Below are 23181 nucleotides of genomic sequence, written 5' to 3'. Positions count from 1 at the left end.
ATGCCCTGAGGTTAAGCAGATATTTTTGAGTGAAATATCCCTTTAATCATGACAGCTAACATTTTTACACACTTTTGAAAGAGGTCCAACCAATTCCTGTATCCTGCACACATGATCACACACTGAGCTCTTATTTGTCAGTACTGCAGAGGTCGGGTTTTTTCATGTGTGCTAAGAAACAGTTGTATATTGCTTTATTTGGTCACAAAACTAGAAGCTTAACCAGAAGCTTTGTGGGCTCTATTTTGCCCAAAACAATATGTACATTTAAAAACAATCTAGCTCTCAGTATCAAACGACAGGCGTTTATTAAAAACAATGAAATCTACAAACAATATGATCTGGTAGTCATATAATGAAACACAATGTGCGTAAAACTGTGAATCCCAATCAGAGGATCTAATTAACCTTTCGTTAAGCACTCTGAGATTTGTCAACCGCGAAGCTTCAGCCGGCTTCCTCTGCAGAACAGTCAATGCCAGCGTATGTGAACTTCTCATAGAGCGTGGTGTTGACGTACGTCTGGAGAGAACGAGAGGAGAGTGTTTAGGGCAAAACAACATGAAGTTTAAAACCGTCAGAGCAACTTGACTGGAAGACAAATAATGCTCCATCTCTGGATTTCATACCTTCCTCTCTTCCAGCATACGATTGAGTGACCTCAAGATCTGAGCGAATGAAGGTCTCTCGTAAGGTTTCTCCTTCCAGCACTGCTTCATCAGCTCATACCTGCAGAGACAGAGAAGCAGACTCATCTCCACTCTATCATCTGCAGATCGACACAGGTGTTTGAGACTTACACCTCGTCGTCACAGTTGAGCGGTTTCTCCAGCCGATAGCCCTGCGGGAGTTTCTCGTACAGCTCCGCGCATGTCATGCCGCAGTACGGCGTTCCACCTGCCAATCAAAGCCACCAAATCACATCATGTCCGTAAGAAAACAGTCATTATCAGACCTTGAACTCTGACTGCACTGATCTTGTGACTGACCTAAGCTGACCACCTCCCAGAGCAAGACACCATACGACCACCTGAGCAGAGAGACACGGTTACTCTCAGCACAAAACACACTCACACACACTCACTCACTCACTCACACACACACACACACACACACACACACACACACACACACAGACTCTTACACGTCACTGTTGGTGGTGTAAACACTGTAGTTCAGAGATTCGATGGCCATCCATCTCACTGGCAGACGCCCCTGTGGAAAAACATGTTAAAATCACGCATGTACAATAATGCATGACAAGATCAGCTGTCTTTGTGTCATTACCATGGTCTTCTTCACGTAAACCTCCTGACCTCGGGACAGGCCAAAATCAGCAATCTTTGCCACAAAGTTTTCTCCCACCAGGATGTTTCTGGCTGCTAGATCTCTATGGATAAACTGCAGAGAACAATATTCATGGAGAAGCTGATTGTCATTGTTTATGTAAGTGTTTTTGAGAAATGTTTTTACAGCCTTAATCTGGAGTTAATTAATTGTGCAGTGGTGCAAAGCTAATCACCACACCGCCTCTGTCATTAGTCCCTCTCTTGCTTTTGTAAAAGTTCTCCCCATTTCTGTTCAGTCCTCGTTGGTTATTATTTATGTCACGTTGGATATGCTTTGCTGTGTTTGTGCTGCTCCTTGATTCCTTGATTATCCAGAGAAACAAATGTTAATGATAAATCCCCTGTTATGTTTGTACTGGCTACTGTATACAGGCCACCAGGGCACCATACAGACTTTATTAAAGAGTTTGGTGATTTTACATCCGAGTTAGTTCTGGCTGCAGATAAAGTCTTAATAGTTGGTGATTTTAATATCCATGTTGATAATGAAAACGATGCATTGGGATCAGCATTTATAGACATTCTGAACTCTATTGGTGTTAGACAACACGTTTCAGGACCTACTCATTGTCGAAATCATACTCTAGATTTAATACTGATGAATTGATGTTGATGGTGTTGAAATTATTCAGCCAAGTGATGATATCTCAGATCATTATTTAGTTTTGTGCAAACTTCATATAGCCAAAATTGTAAATTCTACTTCTTGTTACAAGTATGGAAGAACCATCACTTCTAACACAAAAGACTGCTTTGTACGTAATCTTCCTGATGTGTCCAAATTCCTTAGCATATCCAAAACCTCAGAACAACTTGATGATGTAACAGAAACTATGGACTCTCTCTTTTCTAGCACTTTAAATACAGTTGCTCCTTTACGCTTAAGGAAGGTTAAGGAAAACAGTTTGACACCATGGTATAATGAGCATACTCGCACCCTAAAGAGAGCAGCCCGAAAAATGGAGCGCAGCTGGAGGAAAACAAAACTAGAGGTATTTCGTATTGCTTGGCGGGAAAGTAACATATCCTACAGAAAAGCATTAAAAACTGCTAGATCCGATTACTTTTCTTCTCTTTTAGAAGAAAACAAACATAACCCCAGGTATTTATTCAATACAGTGGCTAAATTAATGAAAAAATAAAGCCTCAACAAGTGTTGACATTTCCCAACACCACAGCAGTAATGACTTTATGAACTACTTTACTTCTAAAATCGATACTATTAGAGATAAAATTGCAACCATTCAGCCGTCAGCTACAGTATCACATCAGACAGTGCACTATAGACCCCCTGAGGAACAGTTCCACTCATTCTCTACTATAGGAGAGGAAGAGTTGTATAAACTTGTTAAATCATCTAAACCAACAACATGTATGTTAGACCCTATACCATCTAAGCTCCTGAAAGAGGTGCTTCCAGAAGTCATAGATCCTCTTCTGACTATTATTAATTCCTCATTGTCATTAGGACATGTTATCAAAACCTTCAAACTGGCTGTTATTAAGCCTCTCATCAAATAAACCACAACTTGACCCCAAAGAAATAGTTAATTATAGACCGATCTTGAATCTCCCTTTTCTTTCCAAGATACTAGAAAAGGTAGAATCCTCACAATTATATTCCTTCTTAGAGAAAATGGTATATGTGAGGATTTCCAGTCAGGATTTAGACCGTATCATAGTACTGAGACTGCTCTTCTTAGAGTTACAAATCTCAATACCAATTTGAAAAACTAATATGCATAGCCTAACCCTAACCCAATGCTCTCAATGTTAAATGCAGAAATGTTAATCCATGCGTTTATGACCTCAAGGTTAGATTATTGTAATGCTTTATTGGGTGGTTGTTCTGCACGCTTAGTAAACAAACTACAGCTAGTCCAAAATGCAGCAGCAAGAGTTCTTACTAGAACCAGGAAGTATGACCATATTAGCCCGGTCCTGTCAACACTGCACTGGCTCCCTATCAAACATCGTATAGATTTTAAAATATTGCTTATTACTTATAAAGCCCTGAATGGTTTAGCACCTCAGTATTTGAATGAGCTCCTTTTACATTATAATCCTCTACGTCCGCTGCATTCTCAAAACTCAGGCAATTTGATAATACCTAGAATATCAAAATCAACTGCAGGCGGCAGATCCTTTTCCTATTTGGCGCCTAAACGCTGGAATAACCTACCTAACATTGTTCGGGAGGCAGACACACTCTTGCAGTTTAAATCTAGATTAAAGACCCATCTCTTTAACCTGGCATACACATAACATACTAATATGCTTTTATTATCCAAATCCGTTAAAGGATTTTTAGGCTGCATTAATTAGGTAAACCAGAACCGGAAACACTTCCCATAACACCCTATGTACTTGCTACATCATTAGAAGAATGGCATCTACGCTAATATTAGTCTGTTTCTCTCTTGTTCCGAGGTCACCGTGGCCACCAGATCCAGTCTGTGTCCAGATCAGAGGGTCACTGCAGTCACCCGGATCCAGTACGTATCCAGACCAGATGGTGGATCAGCACCTAGAAAGGACCTCTACATCCCTGAAAGACAGCGGAGACCAGGACAACTAGAGCCCCAGATACAGATCCCCTGTAAAGACCTTGTCTCAGAGGAGCACCAGGACAAGACCACAGGAAACAGATGATTCTTCTGCACAATCTGACTTTGCTGCAGCCTGGAATTGAACTACTGGTTTCGTCTGGTCAGAGGAGAACTGACCCCCCCCCCCCACCAGCATAAATGGCTTCCCCTTTGTTGTGCACTTGATTCATCATAGCAACCCATGACATGTATAGATATTATTTATATATATTTTCATTACTGAATCCAACAAATATTTTTTATATATGAATTGGAGCAGAATTATTACAGTATAGTTTTCCACGCTCACCTGTTTCTGGCTCAAGTAGTCCATGCCACGAGCCACATCCGCAGCAAAGTGCAGTAACTGCTGCGAGGAGAGCGTGGACGCGGTGCTGTTAGCGATGGCAAAGGCAGGGTCCGTCTCTAAAACACGGCTCTTACGCAGAAAGTCCAGCAGGTTTCCGTGAGGAGCGTATTCAATGGCCAGATACAGGTAACCTGCAGTAGAAGACAGTGTGATTGAGCTCTCAAACACAGTCATGTCACATTGGAGAAGATAAATAAATGTCTGTGGAATTGAGGTGCACACCTCTGTGTTCACACGCTCCCAGAAGGTTAATGATGTTTGGATGATGACCCAGTTTACACAAGACCTCGAGTTCCCCAGCAAAGTCTCTGTGGTCGTCCTTAGAGGCATATTCTACAGTTAAGACAGAGATCGAGACATTGTGAGAGAAATTTTGTGAATGCTGACACACATTCTGACTGTGTTCATTGAATGCTTCTCACCTTTCATTCTCTTGATGGCAGCGTCCATCCTCAGGCCGTCTTTCTTAATGCGAGCTTTTAGCACCTGCCCAAAGTTTCCCTCTCCGATTATATCCTGGAACTTAATGTCGCTCCACTCCAGGGTGGGATAGGCCACAGATTGGCTGGAACTGGGAACTTTTTTGGAGACGTTTAGCGGCACTGAGCTAAACTGGACCACAGGCTCCTCTCTCTGTGAGCACAGGAGAGATTGATGTTTACAGGAGTGTTCAGCTCCAACACACCTGAAGCAGCTACTGAAGGACTTCAGGATCATAACTCTGAACTGAAGTTAAACACTGCCTAATGGAGAAGTTTTAGTTTGAGATCCTTCAAGTCTGTGTTCACACCAAGGACGATAACTATAAAGATAATTATAAAGATACAGTTCTAAAAATCGTTTTCAATATTAAAGAATAGCAGAATCCACACCACAGCTATAACAATAAAGGCACAGATAAACAATAGCATTGGAACCACTTTCAGAATTATTCTTTTTTTTAATATACAGTCATCTTTATAGTTATCATTCTTGGTGAGACCTGGCTTTAACCCTGATATAGAGATAAAGCTGTGACTGAATTCAGATGATTTTGACTGTGATAGATCTGTAAATGAATGCATACGGTCAGTGAGAATGCTGAATTTGGGTCGGCGTCTCACCGCTACGTTGTGGAAGGCCTGCACCATGCGTCTCTGGAAGGTGGTTCTCTTGAGCTGCAGGACGATGCAGAAGGCCAACAGGATAGTGATGCACGTCATGCCGGCGGAGCCCAGGATTGCAAAGAAGAGCATGTTACCGTGAGCCTGGAACCCATGCAGCTCTGAAAGTGCAACCGTTTACAATCACTGTCATCAATAGCATTTTAGAATGGCATTAATATCATCAAGTGTTAAATAACGTCACTTATTAAATGTTTGTTGATGTTAAATGTTAATAATGGTTCATATTTAATTAATGTTTGTCTTTCTTCCTCCACGTTCTTACTCATTTTGATCAAGATATGAAGATATGTCCAACTCTCTACATAATGTCCATAGCTGCATTTATTGTCATTATTTGTAAAATAATGACTGTAAATGCTGATTTGTAGACAATTTGTAGAACTGTTTGATCTTATTGCCTGTGCCTGCATCACATGGTGATAAAGTGTTTACCTGTTTATGACAGATATCGTATTCACTGCAACAAAAAAGGGCTTATCTTCCTTAGAATTTTTGTCGTTTCTAGTCAAAATATATAAAAAAAATTACAACATGAGTGCATTTTGCTTAAAACAAGTAAAATTATCTGCCAGTGGGGTTAAGTAAAATTCTCATTTTACGTAAGATAAGCCTTTTTTGCAGTGTTTCTCTGGTTCTTGTCAAATGCAGAAGAGAATTTACCACAATTTTGAGGCTTATGTAGATCCTGTAGATGGGCAGTGTTACTCTCTCAGAGTGTCTCACAGGGTTCAGATGCTGACATGTGCTCCTTTGAACACGCTTGTGAAGCTGCACTAGTGTTCACACAGAAAAGCTGCTTCTGTCATTAACTACTCTGCTGGACTGATTTCTTCAGGGGAACAGAGACAGCACAGAGACTCACGTGAGCTCTCCTGCGGTGTCAGCGTCTTTAGGGTGATCTGCGGTCTCTCCACACTCTCTCCCATGTTGTTGACGCTCCACAGCTCCAGCTGGTAGGTGGTGTTGGTCCTCAGACCCCTGAGCTGGAAGCGCATGTTGGTCTGGTCCTGCACGTCGAGCTCCACCTGCTGACTGTAGTCCGTCTGCTCTGTCTGCTGGTAGCGGATCATGGCTCTGGAGATGGAGTGACCCTCGGCCACTGACCAGGTGATGCTGGCTGAGGAGTCACTGATGTTACAGGTGGAGATGTTGGCAGGAGGAGGAGGAGGCTCTAATGGATCACAGCATAACCAATCAATAACTCCACTAGTATATCAAACTCATCCGCAAACAAAAAGAACACTCACACAAAGCACTTTAATAATCAACCAAACTGCTTGGTTATTTTTGCCATTATCATCCTTTTCTGTGAATTTGCTTTGAAACTGTGTTTTGACCAGTGCTCTGACTTTGGTGGATGAGAGACATCAGTAGAGCTTTCAGAGGAGACACGGATCTCTCAGTGCTGTGTAGCTGTGATGACACGCCAGTAACAACGGGAATCAATACATATGTCATAAGGGTAAATTTTTTTAATTGAGATTTGTACATTTGAAAGCTGAATAAATCATCTCTCCATTGATGTCTGGTTTGTAAGGAGGACAATATTTGTCTGAGATACAACTATTTGAAGATCTGGAATCTGAGGGAGCAAAAAAATATTGAGAAAATCATCTTTAAAGTTGTTCAAATGAATCAAAAATTAAGTTTTTATATATTAACGGTAGGACATTTACAAAATATCTTCATGGAACATGATCTTTACTTAATATCCTAATGATTTTTGGCATAAAAGAAAAATGTATAATTTTGACTCATACAATGTATTGTTGTCTATTTTTACAAATATATCTGTGACACTGATGACTGCTTCTGTGCTGCAGGGACACAAATGGCTGCGATCTTTAAAAAGTGAGAGGCACAAACTTACGGTCGCTCTGTGTCCAGGCGCTGACGGTGGGACAGGCCTGTCCTGCAGCACTTTTGCTCGTCCTCACCTTGCACTGGTATTTGTGTCTGGGTTCCAGCTCACTCAGATGGAGGTTGGAGGAGTTTGATGTGAGCTGAAATCTCCTCTCGGTCCCTGAAGCTCCGACCTGCTGACACGTGACCTCATAAGTCCAGTCCTCCTCGGCAGGAGCGGCGTCCCACGACAGGCGCAGCGTGGTCTGATTGATGGGGGTCAGCTTCACACCCACAGGGAGCTCTGAGACAAACACAGGCGTCTTGTCATCTTGCCGTGTGTTGAAAGTGACAGCGATTGAACGTGTTGTTTGAGCTCTTACCGAGCATTTGTGTGGAGAAAGTGGCTTCGGGTCCAGGCTGGCCGGTTCCTCCCGGTCCGTGGCGACTCAGCTGCACCCGTGTGGTGTATTGGGTCATGGGAGAAAGGTTGTCCAACCTCACCAGAGAACCGCTCGCTGTGGAAAACATGGAGAAATGTGTCTCTAATCTAATCAAACATACAAAAGCAGTTCCACAGTTTAGTGACAATTTGCCACATATTGAGTATCAGTCCACTTAACAAGAACAATGAGCCAAAGACATACACAAACATGTTCAAGAAAGCTGTGATTAGACTGTTTTCTTACACATGTGCCCAGAACTAAACAACCTTCTGTTTGCACCAACAAACACATTTAGCTAGTTAAGAAAATTCCCTTATATTAAGTGAAACAACTAGGAATGTAACGATTCACTCAACTCATGATGCGATGCGATTCTTAATACTGATTTATTTAACAAAACGGTTTTGTTTTTAACAAAATACGATTTAAGACAATTATAAATAGAAAGGGAGGGTTTTTGTTTTTAAGAAATGAATAAATCTTAAAAAGTAGCAAAAGGGTGAGATAATATTCCAGTGAAGTTTCTTAAGGATTGAGTCAATTTTATTACTCCATTGGTTATCCATACTATAAATCTGTCAGTTTGTCAAGGTAAGGTTCCTTATGAGTTAAAGCAAGCTAGAGTTATTCCCCTTTTAAGAAAGGTAGTAGGTTTGAGTGTAATAATTATAGGTTGGTGTCGATTCTGAGTATATTATCAAAAGTGATAGAAAATATTATTTTTGAGCAGACTGAAGACTATCTTCATTTCATATGGCGTTCCACAAGGGAGTGTATTCAGTCCTTTCCTTCTTTTATTATATATAAATTATATTATATTATATTATATTATATTATTATAGCTATTCAAATAAGCTTTTATTATATGCAGATGATGCAGCAATAATTGTGTCTCATGAGAGGAAGGAAAATATTGAAAATGAATGAAGTCGAGAAATTGAAGGGGTCTCCAAATGGTTTTGCCATAATAGTCTTTACATTTGTGGAAAACTGAAGTTATATTAATCGACTTGACTGCTAAATTGAAAAAAGATCAAATTATTACACCTAAACAAAAAGTAAAATATTTGGGTTGTGTTTTGGACAGTAATTTGACGAGAAAAAGATGGCTGCTTTAGCTAATTCAAAAATTTTAACTTTTTTGTATTATGTTTAAAATTTTGTCAAACAATAAAACAAACAAAATAAAGGAAATCTGTTCATATAAACAAACCAAGGCTTTGCCTGTGCTCTTTACATTTAAACAAATTACAGTCAACCACTGGGTTTTAATCATGGTCCAAATAGAGATGCTGCATATTTTAAGCATGAGCAGTTTTTAAATGAAATTTTATTAATAAGATTCGGGAGGAGCGCGTCAGATACTCAGCCTAATCAACACAGGTGGACCATAATCAAGTAATCAATCCCATAGTATAAATATCGCTGGCTTCCCTCCATCCATTGACGGTTTATCAGCATCCCTCCTCCACCCCATCTCCTCACTTTGAGTTCACTTTATAAATAGACGGCGAAGGGGGGGTACTCTAGGTTCGGGCCATTCCCGAGCTCGGAGCCCTTCCCCGGACAGCACGCCAAATACGCATACCATACCTCAGCTAATTATATGTAAGCGTGAACTAGTGAATCTAAGTTAGATTGTATAATTGTCAAATTTTAAGCAGCAGAATGGTCTGACTTTAGTGTTTTGAAACTATATTACATAAAACACATCTAAATGAAACAGAAACAGCAGACGAGTTAAAAGAGATGCAAATTCACTGTCTGCCAGCAGGTGGCGCTTATGGAACAGCAGCGATACAGCATTTCCTTGGTTACCACTGTAAACAAAGCAGCCCTGCGCTTACGGACTCTATACATTATACAGAGGCAAAATGGAAAGAAAATCTAAACTTTTCTAAAGACAGTCACTTCCCTCAGATACATTCATATAAACTCTAACCCTGAGTTATTTTGTGATTTATTTAACATCTCAAACGACTTTATCCATCACATATCTGTATAGATTCAATTTCAACCGGCTCACGGTACATCATTACATCCCTAGAAACAACACAAGCATCAGATGAGGTCAGTGCTTTTCCACCTCTGTGAAATGAAAGGCCCTTCCGGAGCAAAGACTTCACCCACATTCTTCTGACTAGTCATAATATCTTCTGTATTTGACGGCGATCAGAAATATGTTCAGCTCATCACCAATTTGTAATCTGTTACACAGTGGAAATATTTATAACACTGGACAGTTTGCCAAGAGCAACACAGTGACCTGTATCCTTGGATATGAAATGTTCCAGCTGTCTTATGCAGCAGCACACCACAAGAACACACGAGTGCCATTACCCTCAACACTTCTCCATGTAGATGAGCTGGTATGTTTGTAGTTGACCCTGACTGAGATGACCGGTCCGTCTCCGGCATAGGGCTCTTCATTGAGCAGCAGCAGCAGGTGATGCGGGCCGCTGTCGTTCAGGAGCGGAGGATTCTGGGGCTTCGGAGGAACTGAAACCAGAAGCAGCTGAGCACTAACCAACTAATGAAGTCAGTGCAGCCTGTTATTAATGCATTAATTACAGCAAAACTAATAGAGCATTAATTACAGCAAAACGCAGCCAAAGACTATAGGTATGCAGTGTCTTTATTGATGGTAAATTTGTTGCAATTGATAAAATTATTCTTTATTGTAATGTACAATAAAACTATGTTACATATACAAAACATTATAGTATTGTATAATTACCACATAATATATAATGGTTCAGTTTACATCACCTTCATAAATTGAATAAAAACAGGAAAAAACTAAAACACAATGGTACAGATTCTTTATTCATTACTTTGTAGATGTAGAGTTTATAAAATCGTTGAATTTTATGTGGAAAAGGTAAATCACCATCTTTTTCTGACCAAATGGACTTGAACGCTGAGTTATTAATGAACATCCCAGGAGGACTTGAAAGAGGCATAAAGCCCTTTCTCAGTTTAGTATTTTTTGTGTTTCTATAGGCAAACAATCATTGAGAGGTTATTTTGTCTACTAATTTTTAAGGTTTTAATGTAATTACTTACAGTTAATATTCTCACTGTGGACATTACTAATTTCATAACCATATAGCATTTTGGCTCCTGAACACTGTATGCTGTAATTGTTTGGGACTATTGCTAGGAGGAAAATAGAGATGGACCTTGGGAACTGAAGAATCTCACCTTTGACATTTACAATGAATTCTTTCTCCTCCTGATAGTGTTTGGTTTTCACTTGACAAGACCAGCGGCCAGCGGCTGACACAGTGATCTTCTCCACCCTGAATGCTGACGTCGTTTGATCATTTTCTGTCTGTGTGTCCACTGCCTGAGAAAATTGAAAGGAGAGGGTTTCATGAACAACGCAGTAGCTCAAGAAGATCAAACCTCACGGCGACTCGTGCAGAACCGGTGTAGTGTTTCTATTGAGATGAGACTTACATAGACAGTGGTCTTGTCTGGTTTGACCAGGGTTATTTCCCTGTGTAAAGGAGCAGGTCGGCCTGATGCAGAGCAGTTGACTGTGTAAGTGACACCCAAGTTGAGCTCGATGTCTCTCAGACTGCTCAAGATAACAGGTCTCATGTCTTTCAAAGGAATCAAAAGCAGACAAGGATTCAGCCCAGAGATCTCCCAGAAACACAGGACGGTTTCTTTGAAATCAATGATTTTCACCTGGTTTCTCACAGCGAGCTCCATGCTTGCCTTCACACACACATCCTCTGAAGCGATTGCATTTCCCCAGTTCACACTCACACTTCTGTTTACAGTCGGCACCATAATAACCGTCCGGACAGTCTGGAATCACAAAATCCAAATGAAAAGTGTAACGAGTAATATTTTAACAAAATATTTGTACACATCAAGTGTTTATTTTCATTGCACACAATTCAGAACACCTTCAGTGAAACTAGTTCACCGTACTACCATTTACTAGCATTTAGGCACAGTAAAATGAGGAATAATAAACAGAGCGTCTTCCCATGTGTTAAACTGTATTTCCTCTCACCCTCGCTGCAGTTGAAGCCCTTCCATCCAGACGCACAGGAGCAGCCATACGGCTCTCTGAGACAGAAGAGCAGAGAACGACAGAATCCATCCACACAGCGCTCCTTACAGCTCCGGCCGAAGCGTCCCTCGCCACACACTACACACACAACACAACACACACATCAAATACACAACACACTATACACACAACACAACACACATCAAACACACTACACAAACAACACAACACACACACACACATCAAATACAGAACAAACCAAACACTACACACTATACACACAACACAACACACATCTAATACACAACAAACATTTACATTTACGTTTGCATTTAATCATTATGCAGACGCTTTTATCCAAAGCGACTTACAAATGAGAACAATAGAATCAATCAGACAACAAGAGAACAACAACATTATACAAGTGCCATGACAAGTCTCAGTTGGTCTAGTACAGGAACACAGAGCTAGGTTGGTGGGTTTTTTTTTTAAGAATATGATAGAAAAGAAAAGGTAAGTGCTAGTATTAGTTTGTTAAGTGCTGGCGAAAAAGATGAGTCTTTAGATGTTTCTTGAAAATGAGTAAAGACTCATAGATTGGGAGGTCATTCCAGCAGCTGGGCACAGTCCAGGAAAAGGTCCGTGAGAGTGATTTTGCACTTCTTTGGGATGATACCACAAGGCGTCGTTCACTTGCAGAGCGCAAACTTCTGGAGGGCACATAAGATTTAACCAGTGAGTTTAGGTAAGTTGGTGCCATGCCAGTGGTGGTCTTGTAGGCAAGCATCAGTACCTTGAATTTAATGTGAGCAGCTACTGGTAGCCAGTGTAACCTGATGAGGAGAGGAGTAACGTGAGCTGTTTTTGGCTCATTGAAGACAACCCTTGCTGCTGCATTCTGGATCAGTTGCAGAGGCTTGATAGTACATGCAGGAAGAGCCAGGAGAGCATTACAATAGTCCAGTCTGGAGAGAACAAGAGCTTGGACAAGAAGTTGGGTGGCTTGCTCTGATAGGAAGGGTCTAATCTTCCTAATGTTGTATAAGGCAAACCTGCAGGACCGGGTAGTTGTAGCAATGTGGTCTGTGAAGATTAACTGATGATCCATCACAACTCCTAGGTTTCTGGCTGTCCTGGAAGGAGTAATGGTTGATGAGCCCAGCTGTATAGAGAAGTTGTGATGAAACGATGGGTTAGCTGGAACCACCAGGAGTTCTGTCTTCATAAGGTTAAGCTGAAGATGATGGTCATTCATCCAGCTAGACATGTTACTCAGGTTGAAATGCGAGCAGATACCATCGGGTCATCTGGTTGGAATGTGAAGTAGAGTTGGGTGTCATCAGCGTAGCAGTGGTAAGAAAAGCCATTCTTCTGAATGACAGATCCTAATGACGTCACGTAGATGGAGAAAAGAAGTGGTCCAAGTAGTGAGCCTTGAGGAACCCCAGTAGCAAGAAGTTGTGAATTAGAAACCTCACCCCTCCAAGACACCCTGAAGGATCTAGGACTTAAACAACAGGAGCGGCTTCCAGAGATGGAAATGTCCATCTCTGAATGTGGAGAGAAGGAGGAGGGGGAGTGTGCATTGTGCATTGTGTCATTGTGAAGTTATCCTCAGTCTGCGATGTGGAGAATTGGTCACTGATGGTTCTTGTCTTATTTGTGAAGAAAACAAGTCGTGTTGACACAACACACAACATACTATACACTAGTGTTGTCACGGTACCAAAATTTCAGTATTCGGTACCGATACCAGTGACAAACCACGGTTCTCTGTACCAATTTCGGTACCAAAGCAAAACACAAAAATATGCTAATTAAAAAAAAAAGAACTTTTTATCACTAAAAATAAAACCAATGCCATTCTTTATACTTATTTAAAATTGTGTTTAAAGTTCTTCTACAAGTAATATAATTATGAAAAACAGTAAACAAGTTTGACCCAAATTTAATTTGTCTTTTAATTTATGAAATTTAAACACATTTTATTTTTTGTTAAATAAAGGGGATTTGCTATTAAAAATAAAACATGGAAGAAATATTGTGTGATTAATTTTTAATTAACAGTAGTAGCAGTATCACATACATTATACAAAATAATAGTAATATTTCTAGCACAATGCCTTTATATAAAAATGAATTTGTAATGAATGCATATTTGTCATTTATCAAACTTATTTTTGTTCATTGAGGGTTTCTGTAAAAAAAAAAGTAATAGATCATAATAATTATTATTAAAAGATAATACTACTAATTCTACTACCATAATAACAATATACCTGTACAATGCACTATGGATTGATGAGCTGCTGGGTTCATGAATATTAATCACGTTGTCTGCGTTCGGTCGAACTGATTTGCTGAAATCAAAACAGGGACGGTGAAAGATGAGCGCCAGCCAATGAAATTGACATTTGCGCATTAGCTCCGCCCACTACCGGAGAAACCGGCATATCCTCTGCTTGTTCGAAAATATTAATAATTCTTAATGAACTACATTATTTTGACAGGAGAAGACAAACAAGAATATAGTTTACATGTAGCATGTCGATTCAGCGTGGTAAGACTCTCGCTCTCTCTCTCTTTGCATGTGTGAGAAACAGAGCTATCAGCAAAGCGACGGCGAGTCGTGCTCCTTCACACAGAGTTTACAGTTCTAACAATAGACATAATTTACTCGCCCTGATTAAAATTTATTCACATATGTGAGTGATTTACTCGCAATGTAGAGGCTGTTTTGACGGTTTTCCGTGAATACCTTTAAATTGACACTGGTTTTACTCAAATGAAACGGTAAAATGCTTGTGAAGTGAGACAAGTGACTCAGAACAGTTCTGGTGATGTTGTATGTCCTCATTATTGCACGCGTCATGCGCTTCAGTCTATGTAGTAAACAACTTCATGGGAGTCGTGGCCTAATGGTTAGAGAGTCGGACTCCCAATCAAAAGGTTGTGAGTTCGAGTCTCGGGCCGGCAGGAATTGTGGGTGGGGGGAGTGCATGTACAGTTCTCTCTCCACCTTCAATACCACGACTTAGGTGCCCTTGAGCAAGGCATCGAACCCCCAACTGCTCCCCGGGCGCCGCAGCATAAATGGCTGCCCACTGCTCCGGGTGTGTGTTCACAGTGTGTGTGTGTGTGTTCACTGCTCTGTGTGTGTGCACTTTGGATGGGTTAAATGCAGAGCACAAATTCTGAGTATGGGTCACCATACTTGGCTGAAGGTCACTTTCACTTAAACCATTAATTCATTCACACAGAGACATGTACGCAGGATGCAGATTTCAACCAACTTTTGTGGCTTAACATTTACAGATACTGGTCCATACTGAGATTTGATTTGATTAATTTATGCTAACTTTGACAAATTCCGTGACTGTCCATATTAAAATGTAAGTTTCATTTTCATGACTGGATTTTGAGATTCCGTCCGCGTTTTCTGCTTCGCGGAAATCATAGCGCTGTATGCATCCAGAACCGGGTTTGAACGGGTCCTCTGTACCACGGGTACTTACAGAAACCTGGTACCGTCACATTTTCTTTTTTTTAATACCGACTTGGTACCGAAGTACCGGGTCTTTTGACAACAATACTATACACACAACACACACATAAAATACACAACACACTATACACACAACACTACATACATCAAACACACAACACACTATACACACAACACAACCTACATAAAACACACAGAACACATTACACACATAACACAACACACACGTATCAAATACACAACAATAAAAACACTACACACACAACTTACACATCAAATGCACAACACACTACACACAACACAACACACATCAGACACACCGCACACCAAACATTATACACACAACACAACACAAACATCAAATACACAACACACTATACACACAACACAACCTACATCAAACACACAACACACTATACACACAACACAACATACACATCAAATACACAACACACTACACACACAACACAAACATCAAATACACAAAACACTATATACACACAACACAACACACGCCAAACATTAATCACACAACACAACACACATCAAATACACAACACACTATACACACTACACAACATACACTGTAAATACACAACAAACACATCAAATACACATCACACCAAACACTACACACACAACAGAACATACACATTAAATAAAGAACACACTATACACACAAAACACCAAACACCACACACACACACACACACACACAACACACAACACACTAAACACTACACAAACATCAAATACACAACACACCAAACACTACACACACAACACAACACGCACATCAAATACACAACACACTACGCACACAACACAACAAACATCAAACACACAACACACCAAACACTGTACACACAACACACACACATCATATACACAACACACTATACACACAACACAACACACATCAAATACACAACACAACACACACATCAAATACACTATACACACAACACAATTCAAATCAAATACACAACACACTATACACACAACACAATTCTTATCAAATACACAACACACTACACACAAACAACACACACATCAAATACACAACACACCAAACACTACAAACACAACACAACACACACATTAAATACACAACACACCAAGCACTAAACACACACAAAACACAACACCACACACACACCACAGCAGCCTGAATATAAATATAACACTGAATATAAACTCCTACTTCTTGTGTTTAAACTCTGAATAAGCGTCATTAATCCGTCATATATTAATCTTATATAATATTTTGACTCTTCATGATATGAGCCCTAAAAACCTGTCAAAATAGGGTCTGCTTCATAAATCGATCATGTGAATATCAAAGCTAAACATGGCCCCTGTAATAAACGTGACCATTGATTATTGGAGCAAAGATTGTTACCTGTTTCACAGGTGGGTCCTTTAAACCCTGGAGGGCAGATGCATTCTCCTGTCACATCATCACACACGCCTCCGTTAGCGCAGGACAGACACGATTTCGTACAATCTGCTCCCCACAAACCAGCCTTACAACCTTTAACAACGTAACAACTGACCGTTATTTCACAGAAGCTCATAGTCTGCTGAAAACACATACTCTTCTTTAACTTTAAGGCAGAAAATCATTGATAATCATTTCAGCACTCTTAAAAACATTGATCCATATTTTGACATTCATATAAGCTGAAAAAATATGAATAATTCAAAACCATTATTATAGATGAGCAAATCACTAAAAAGACGTGCATAGAACAGATCAGAAGTGTGTTTGACATCAATATTACGTGTTTTTATTCTTTAGACACCAGCAGATCACTGAATAAACCACAAGACTGAATGCAGACTTTTTACAATCTTCAATAAGCTTTTCATAAAGAATTATCGCATTCAGGTCAGTGGAATGATTCATCATGTTAATTCATCATTATTTCAATAATTAAATCAAGGTATTCAGTGAAAGCATGATCATGATACAGAGAGAGATGCAGACACACATCCTGCAAACTGTTTAAAGCAGCCAAATATTGCTGGAGATCCAGACAAATGTATTATGACTTACAAATCCATGAATCACTAAATGGGTGTTTAACCAACTTAATGGCCAGAAATGAAGTATTTATATTGCAACTTACAGTGAGGTGTAGAATTATTAATTTCCATGGTAATAACACTTATGACTTAAACATCAAGTGCATAGATTCTAAACATTACCAGACACTTTAACGAGTGTGACTGTGACTTACTCCTGACGATCAGTCGGGTTATTGCTACGCTGGATGGAGCTTCAGAAATGTAACGGATCTCATATATTCCAGCATGGCTTTGGGCTTTTGCATTGATTATTGAGTAATTAATTACATCCATAAAGTCCCCTTTTGGTGATGTGTGTTCATACTTTCCTGTAAACAAAAACAAAAACAACAATAGCTACAACAATGAAAACTATAATATTATATATAATATATATTCTTCTTTTCTGCCAGAAAACAAGGATTATGTGGTAAATACTGAGCACATGTAAACGCAGTTTACAAAAAAAAAATAGAAACTGTAAGCCAAAAAAAAACAGAAGCAAATAACTAATAATAAAAGTTTAAAATCTTTATTGTGCCTGCATAGAGACACAGATTTATATATGTTATATATGTTTTATATTGTTTATTAACTGTACAACTGAGTTCCCACCATTTTTATAGATGACTGCATCCTCTGGTAAATCTGTCTTTCTTGAGTAAGAGATGTTAACATCTTCACCTTCATTAACAGTGATTGTCAGAGATTCAGGGATGAAAGCAGCTGAAGGAAAAGGAAATAATCAAACCCCATCTGGTTAGAAGTGCAGTGTATGCACAAACAAACAAGTCTTTCCCTTCACAGGAGCCAAAGCACTGCTCACTTCTTAGTGTTATTACCTTCATGGAGCATCTTGTAGGTGTAGACTTTACTCCTGTTAGAGTTTTTGAGTTGGCAGTAAAAAGCTCCGAAGGTATGATTGCGGGACATCCAGGTGACTTTAGCGGCGGAGTGGTAGCTTCTGTCTGGTTCAGCACTCAGGACATGAGCTTTATGATCAGGATACTCGTGGCCCAGACTCAGCGATCCGGTGCCAGAAACGGTCCAGTCGCTGCTCACACACAGCAGAGACGGCGAGTTGACCGAGGACACGACCGGGTCCGGATTGATCAGAGTCACATCTGAGACGTCTAGAGCTCTGCCTGCGGAAACATGACAGGAATCATCATTATTGAGTGAATCAAAGAGCCATTCTGGCTCAGGACTGTCCTGCTGAACTCCTCAATGAGCTCTTCTGGTGACACAGCAGCATCTTCACTCAGTGCTGCAGGACAAGAGCAAACACACCCATCTTTACATTTCAGCTTGTTCTATCTGCTCATCTAACTCACCTCTGTACATTTACCACTCATATTATTGTCTGTATTGTCTAAATGTGTTCTTCTGCTGTAATTACGTGTATAGCTGAGTAAATTATGCTTCTGTTACCAAGCCAGTAACACAATTAGTAACACAGCATATGCACTTCTGAACCGTCCAATACTGACAACAAATCCATTATGGCATTGAAACGAAGTGATGTGAAACCTGTTTTATGTGGTCTGCACATCAGGAGACTTACACCTGTGGCTTTAAAACTGTCTCTGTGTTTGACGCCCGTCAAATCACTCCATGACTCAACTCTGACCACATAAAACACTGAATGTACCAAAACTGAAATACTGGATATTTTATTTTTTTTAATGTAATTTAAATTATCTTGTTATGGTTGGACTGAATACCTTCCAGCCCTGTTTTATTTTGTGTGTACATGCTCTGCTTGTTAAGCACTTTGGTCAACATTCTTGTTGTTTTAATTGTGCTATATAAATACATTTGAACCTGATAAAACTACTGGAAATGTAAATATGGAAGATCAACTCAGAAATGTCTAAATGTGGGAGTGAAACGATGCCACGCTCTGATTATGTAGTTAGTAAATGTATATGGTGTATGTCATTTTGGAAACAATCAGTGCTTTCCTAATTCATCCCACCGAGAGCAGAGATTACATTACCCATACACCCTTGAGTTTTACAAGTAAAAAGCGCATGCGTCGCTTTTGCCGCTGTCAGTGTCAACAACTCAACGTGGTCGGAGAGGGTGTGTAAAACGCGCACACTCGGCTCGGTAAAAATACAAATACAGTGAACAACACTTAATATGCTCTCCTGGCTTCAGACTCTGAGTACTAAAAGAACACGGTCAGAATCAGATGACTCGCTAGCTGACACCCCACCAAGCCAGAATGATATCGCTGCAGGTCAGACGCAAGCATATGAAGTAATGCAGTACAGTAGCTCTTTCTAAGGGTATTTTTTCTAAATCCCTTTGCACATTTTATTTATGTTCAGTAACGTTAGCTCTTTCTAGCTAAAGCAAATCCACAAACTAATAAAAGGATTTATTATTTTTTATAAGGTCGTCTGTTGACTGCTGTATATAAAACCCCTTCAATATAGTTGTTGTTACCTCAGGGGATGAGGAGAGTCATCAAAAAAAAAAAAATTTTTTTTTAATTAAAAAATAATATATATATATATAGGCTATAATTGTCAGCAACACATCCAGACCGCCAGGTTCCATCACCACGCCCACTCGTTCCCAATCACCCGCCTTCTGATCACCTGCACCTGCCGCTCCTCATCTACGCACCTCCATATATACACAGCACTTTCATCAGAACACTGTCAGATCTACTCGTTAGACACTGGACTCAAACTACTCTCTTCTACCACAGTATTATCTACCAGTCTTCCCGCCGCTCTGTCTGTCTACAAGTTAAGTTTTTTCCTGTTTTAAGTTTGCTTTTGCATTATTTCTTATGATGTGATTTATGTTCTGAATGAAACCTTTCTGTTTTGAGTTTATCCTTTATTATTAAATACTTCTCTAAGTTCATTTACATCTCTCTCTTTCTTCCCTCTGAGCGTGACAGAAGATCTGACCTAGACAAGATACAGATCCTTCACTATGTCAACTCGCCCCACTTCCGATCCTCTTCTATCAATCTTCCAGCCTTCACCGAGCACTTCCCCCTTTGCCTCTGGAAGCCCCATGGCCTTACCTGCTTGCTATTCGGGCGAGGCGGACAAATGTAACGGCTTCCTCCTGCAGTGCACTCTGCATTTTGAGATGCAGCCCCAACGATTTCCCACGGAGCGATCTAAGACGGCATTCATCACCAGTTTGCTGTCGGGCCGAGCGCTGGATTGGGCTGATGCACTATGGCAAGCGGAAAATCCCATAATCGGTAATTTATCTGCATTCACTATACACTTCAAGGAAGTTTTTTGGAAGGACTACCGGATCCTTATCAGTCTCGGATGAACTGTTACGCCTGCGTCAAGGCTCTTCTTCGGCTGGTGAGTACACTCTCCGGTTCCGCACCCTAGCGACCCTTAGTGGATGGAATGAACCAGCGCTCTGCTCAATCTTTCCGTCAGGGGTTGAATTGCAACATCAGACAGCAACTGGTGATTTTCGACGATTCAATCGGTCTCGAAGGGCTCATCCAAAGGACCACCCAGATCGCTCAGCGCCTGTTTGCATGTTCTCCTGACACCATCTCTCTGCCAGCCGCCTCGCCCGTTCCTGGACATTCCCCTCCAACACCAGAACCGATGCAGACAGACTCCTATCATCTATCCGCTGCTGAGAGATACCGCCGTGTGTCCCAGGGGCTCTGTCTATACTGTGGAGGCAAGAACCACACCATCACTTCCTGTCCTATCAAACCATCACTACCTTCTGTGAGTATTCTAAATATCTCCCCAGACGTAACTAACATGAGAAAACTTTCGGTCATTCTGCGGATTAAAGACTCTGCTTTCACAGTCCAAGCTCTCATCGACTCGGGTGCCTCGGGGAACTTCATCTCCCTCAACACACTGAGAACCCTCAGCCTACCAGCTTTACCTCAACATCCTCAATATCAGATCAACACCATCAGAGGAGAGCCCTTGGGATCCGGCCAAGTGAAGCAACGTTCGCCTGACTGCCAACTTCAAATCGGCAACTTCCACGTGGAGGACATCTCATTTCTGGTGTTGGAGGGTGCTACAGTGGACATCGTCCTGGGACGTCCCTGGCTGATTAAGCACTCACCTTCCATGGATTGGGAGAGATGTGACATCCTCGAGTGGAGTTCTAAATGCCACGAATCCTGCCTTCGACACCTACCCGTCCCAAAACTCTCTCTTCAGTCAACCCTCGTCGAGGTCCTGAATCCACCAAGTGCATCTCCATACCGGAGGACTACAGGGCGTTCCAGGACGTCTTTAGCAAGCAGGCTGCTACCAGATTACCACCTCATAGGCCATGGGACTGCGCCATTGACTTGCTGCCTGGAGCGAAACTTCCCAAGGGTAAGATCTACCCTCTGTCCATCCCGGAGCAGAAGGCCATGGAGGAGTACATTAAGGAGGCTCTCCACCAAGGTTTCATCGTGCCATCTACCTCACCAGCCGCCTCCAGTTTCTTCTTCGTGGGGAAGAAGGACGGAGGTCTGCGACCTTGTATTGACTACCGTGTCCTGAATTCCCAGACGGTCAAATTTCCATACCCCCTGCCGTTGGTCCCAGCTGCCCTAGATGAACTGCGTGGAGCTCGCATCTTCTCCAAGCTGGACCTGCGTAGCGCCTACAACCTCGTTCGTATCCGCCCTGAGGACGAATGGAAGACCGCCTTCATCACCCCTACTGGCCACTACCATTACCGGGTCATGCCCTATGGCCTGGTCAATGCGCCTTCTGTCTTCCAGGGCTTCATGAACGAGGTGTTCCGAGAGTTCCTCCACCGTTTCGTCATCGTCTACATCGACGACATCCTCATCTACTCTCGGAACCTGGCCGACCATCGCTACCACGTTACGCAGGTCCTCTCGAAGCTGAGACACCACCACCTGTACCTCAAGGCTGAGAAGTGCGAGTTCCACCAAACCACCATCCAGTTCCTAGGCTACGTCATCAACCCAGCTGGGATCAGCATGGACACGGACAAGGTCGCAGCCATCAGGGACTGGCCCCAACCCACCTCAGTTAAGGAGCTTCAGCGCTTCCTCGGATTCGCGAACTTCTATCGCCGCTTCATCCACCAGTTCAGCCTTCATTCAGCCAGCCTCACCAACCTGCTTAAGGGCAAACCCAAGACCCTTACCTGGACTCCTGATGCCATCCAAGCCTTCACCTCACTCAAAAATGCCTTCTGTACGGCTCCGGCCCTCATCCTTCCAGATCCTACCAAACCCTTCATCGTGGAAGTAGATGCGTCCACCGTCGGGGCTGGAGCCGTACTCTCACAATACTCCGGAGAGCCTCCCAAACTCCATCCATGTGCCTTCTTTTCCCGGAAGTTTTCCACAGCGGAACAGAACTACGACATCGGCAATCGGGAACTCCTGGCCATTAAGCTAGCTCTGGAGGAATGGAGGCATTGGCTCGAGGGAGCTACACACCCTTTCAGCGTCATCACCGACCACCGAAACCTAGAATACATCCGAGGGTCCTAGCGGCTGAATCCTCGCCAGGCTCGGTGGGCCCTGTTCTTCTCCAGGTTCTGTTTCACCATCACCTACCGTCCAGGCCACAAGAACCTGAAGGCGGACGCATTATCCCGTATCTACCAGCCAGATCCGCAGCCAATCTCCAACCCTGTCCTTCCTCCAGAGCTCTTCCTCAACCCCATCGTGTGGAACTTGGACCAACAACTCCAGGAAGCCATATCCCGAGAGCCAGTTCCGCCGGGAGGTCCAGAAGGGAAACAGTACGTCCCTTCCTCCATGCGCTCCTCCCTTCTGGACTCCATCCACTCCTCTCCGGGCTCTGGACATCCA

General features: G+C 41.7%; 1 protein-coding gene across 1 annotated transcript in view; it reads right to left on the bottom strand.

The window, feature by feature from the left end:
- Positions 1-291: 291 nt before the first annotated feature.
- tek (TEK tyrosine kinase, endothelial) overlaps positions 292-23181 on the bottom strand; it is a 30163-nt gene continuing 7273 nt past the window's right edge. The window contains exons 2-23 of the mRNA XM_059549307.1: positions 18209-18511; positions 17982-18092; positions 17540-17695; positions 16699-16830; positions 11792-11929; positions 11458-11580; positions 11224-11369; positions 10966-11110; positions 10102-10260; positions 7699-7833; positions 7344-7619; positions 6336-6644; positions 5411-5571; positions 4730-4940; positions 4530-4640; positions 4248-4438; positions 1288-1401; positions 1145-1215; positions 990-1030; positions 801-897; positions 630-729; positions 292-522 (exon numbers count right to left, since the gene is read on the bottom strand). Of these exons, the coding sequence (XP_059405290.1) occupies positions 448-522; positions 630-729; positions 801-897; positions 990-1030; positions 1145-1215; positions 1288-1401; positions 4248-4438; positions 4530-4640; positions 4730-4940; positions 5411-5571; positions 6336-6644; positions 7344-7619; positions 7699-7833; positions 10102-10260; positions 10966-11110; positions 11224-11369; positions 11458-11580; positions 11792-11929; positions 16699-16830; positions 17540-17695; positions 17982-18092; positions 18209-18511 (3305 nt within the window). The 3' untranslated portion in view covers positions 292-447. The remainder of the gene's footprint in view (positions 523-629; positions 730-800; positions 898-989; positions 1031-1144; positions 1216-1287; positions 1402-4247; positions 4439-4529; positions 4641-4729; positions 4941-5410; positions 5572-6335; positions 6645-7343; positions 7620-7698; positions 7834-10101; positions 10261-10965; positions 11111-11223; positions 11370-11457; positions 11581-11791; positions 11930-16698; positions 16831-17539; positions 17696-17981; positions 18093-18208; positions 18512-23181) is intronic.

Source organism: Carassius carassius, chromosome 5 (genome assembly GCF_963082965.1).
Source record: "Carassius carassius chromosome 5, fCarCar2.1, whole genome shotgun sequence".
Lineage (NCBI taxonomy): Eukaryota > Metazoa > Chordata > Actinopteri > Cypriniformes > Cyprinidae > Carassius > Carassius carassius.
Note: the sequence above shows the minus strand (reverse complement) of the source record. Positions and strands in the feature narration are given on the sequence as shown.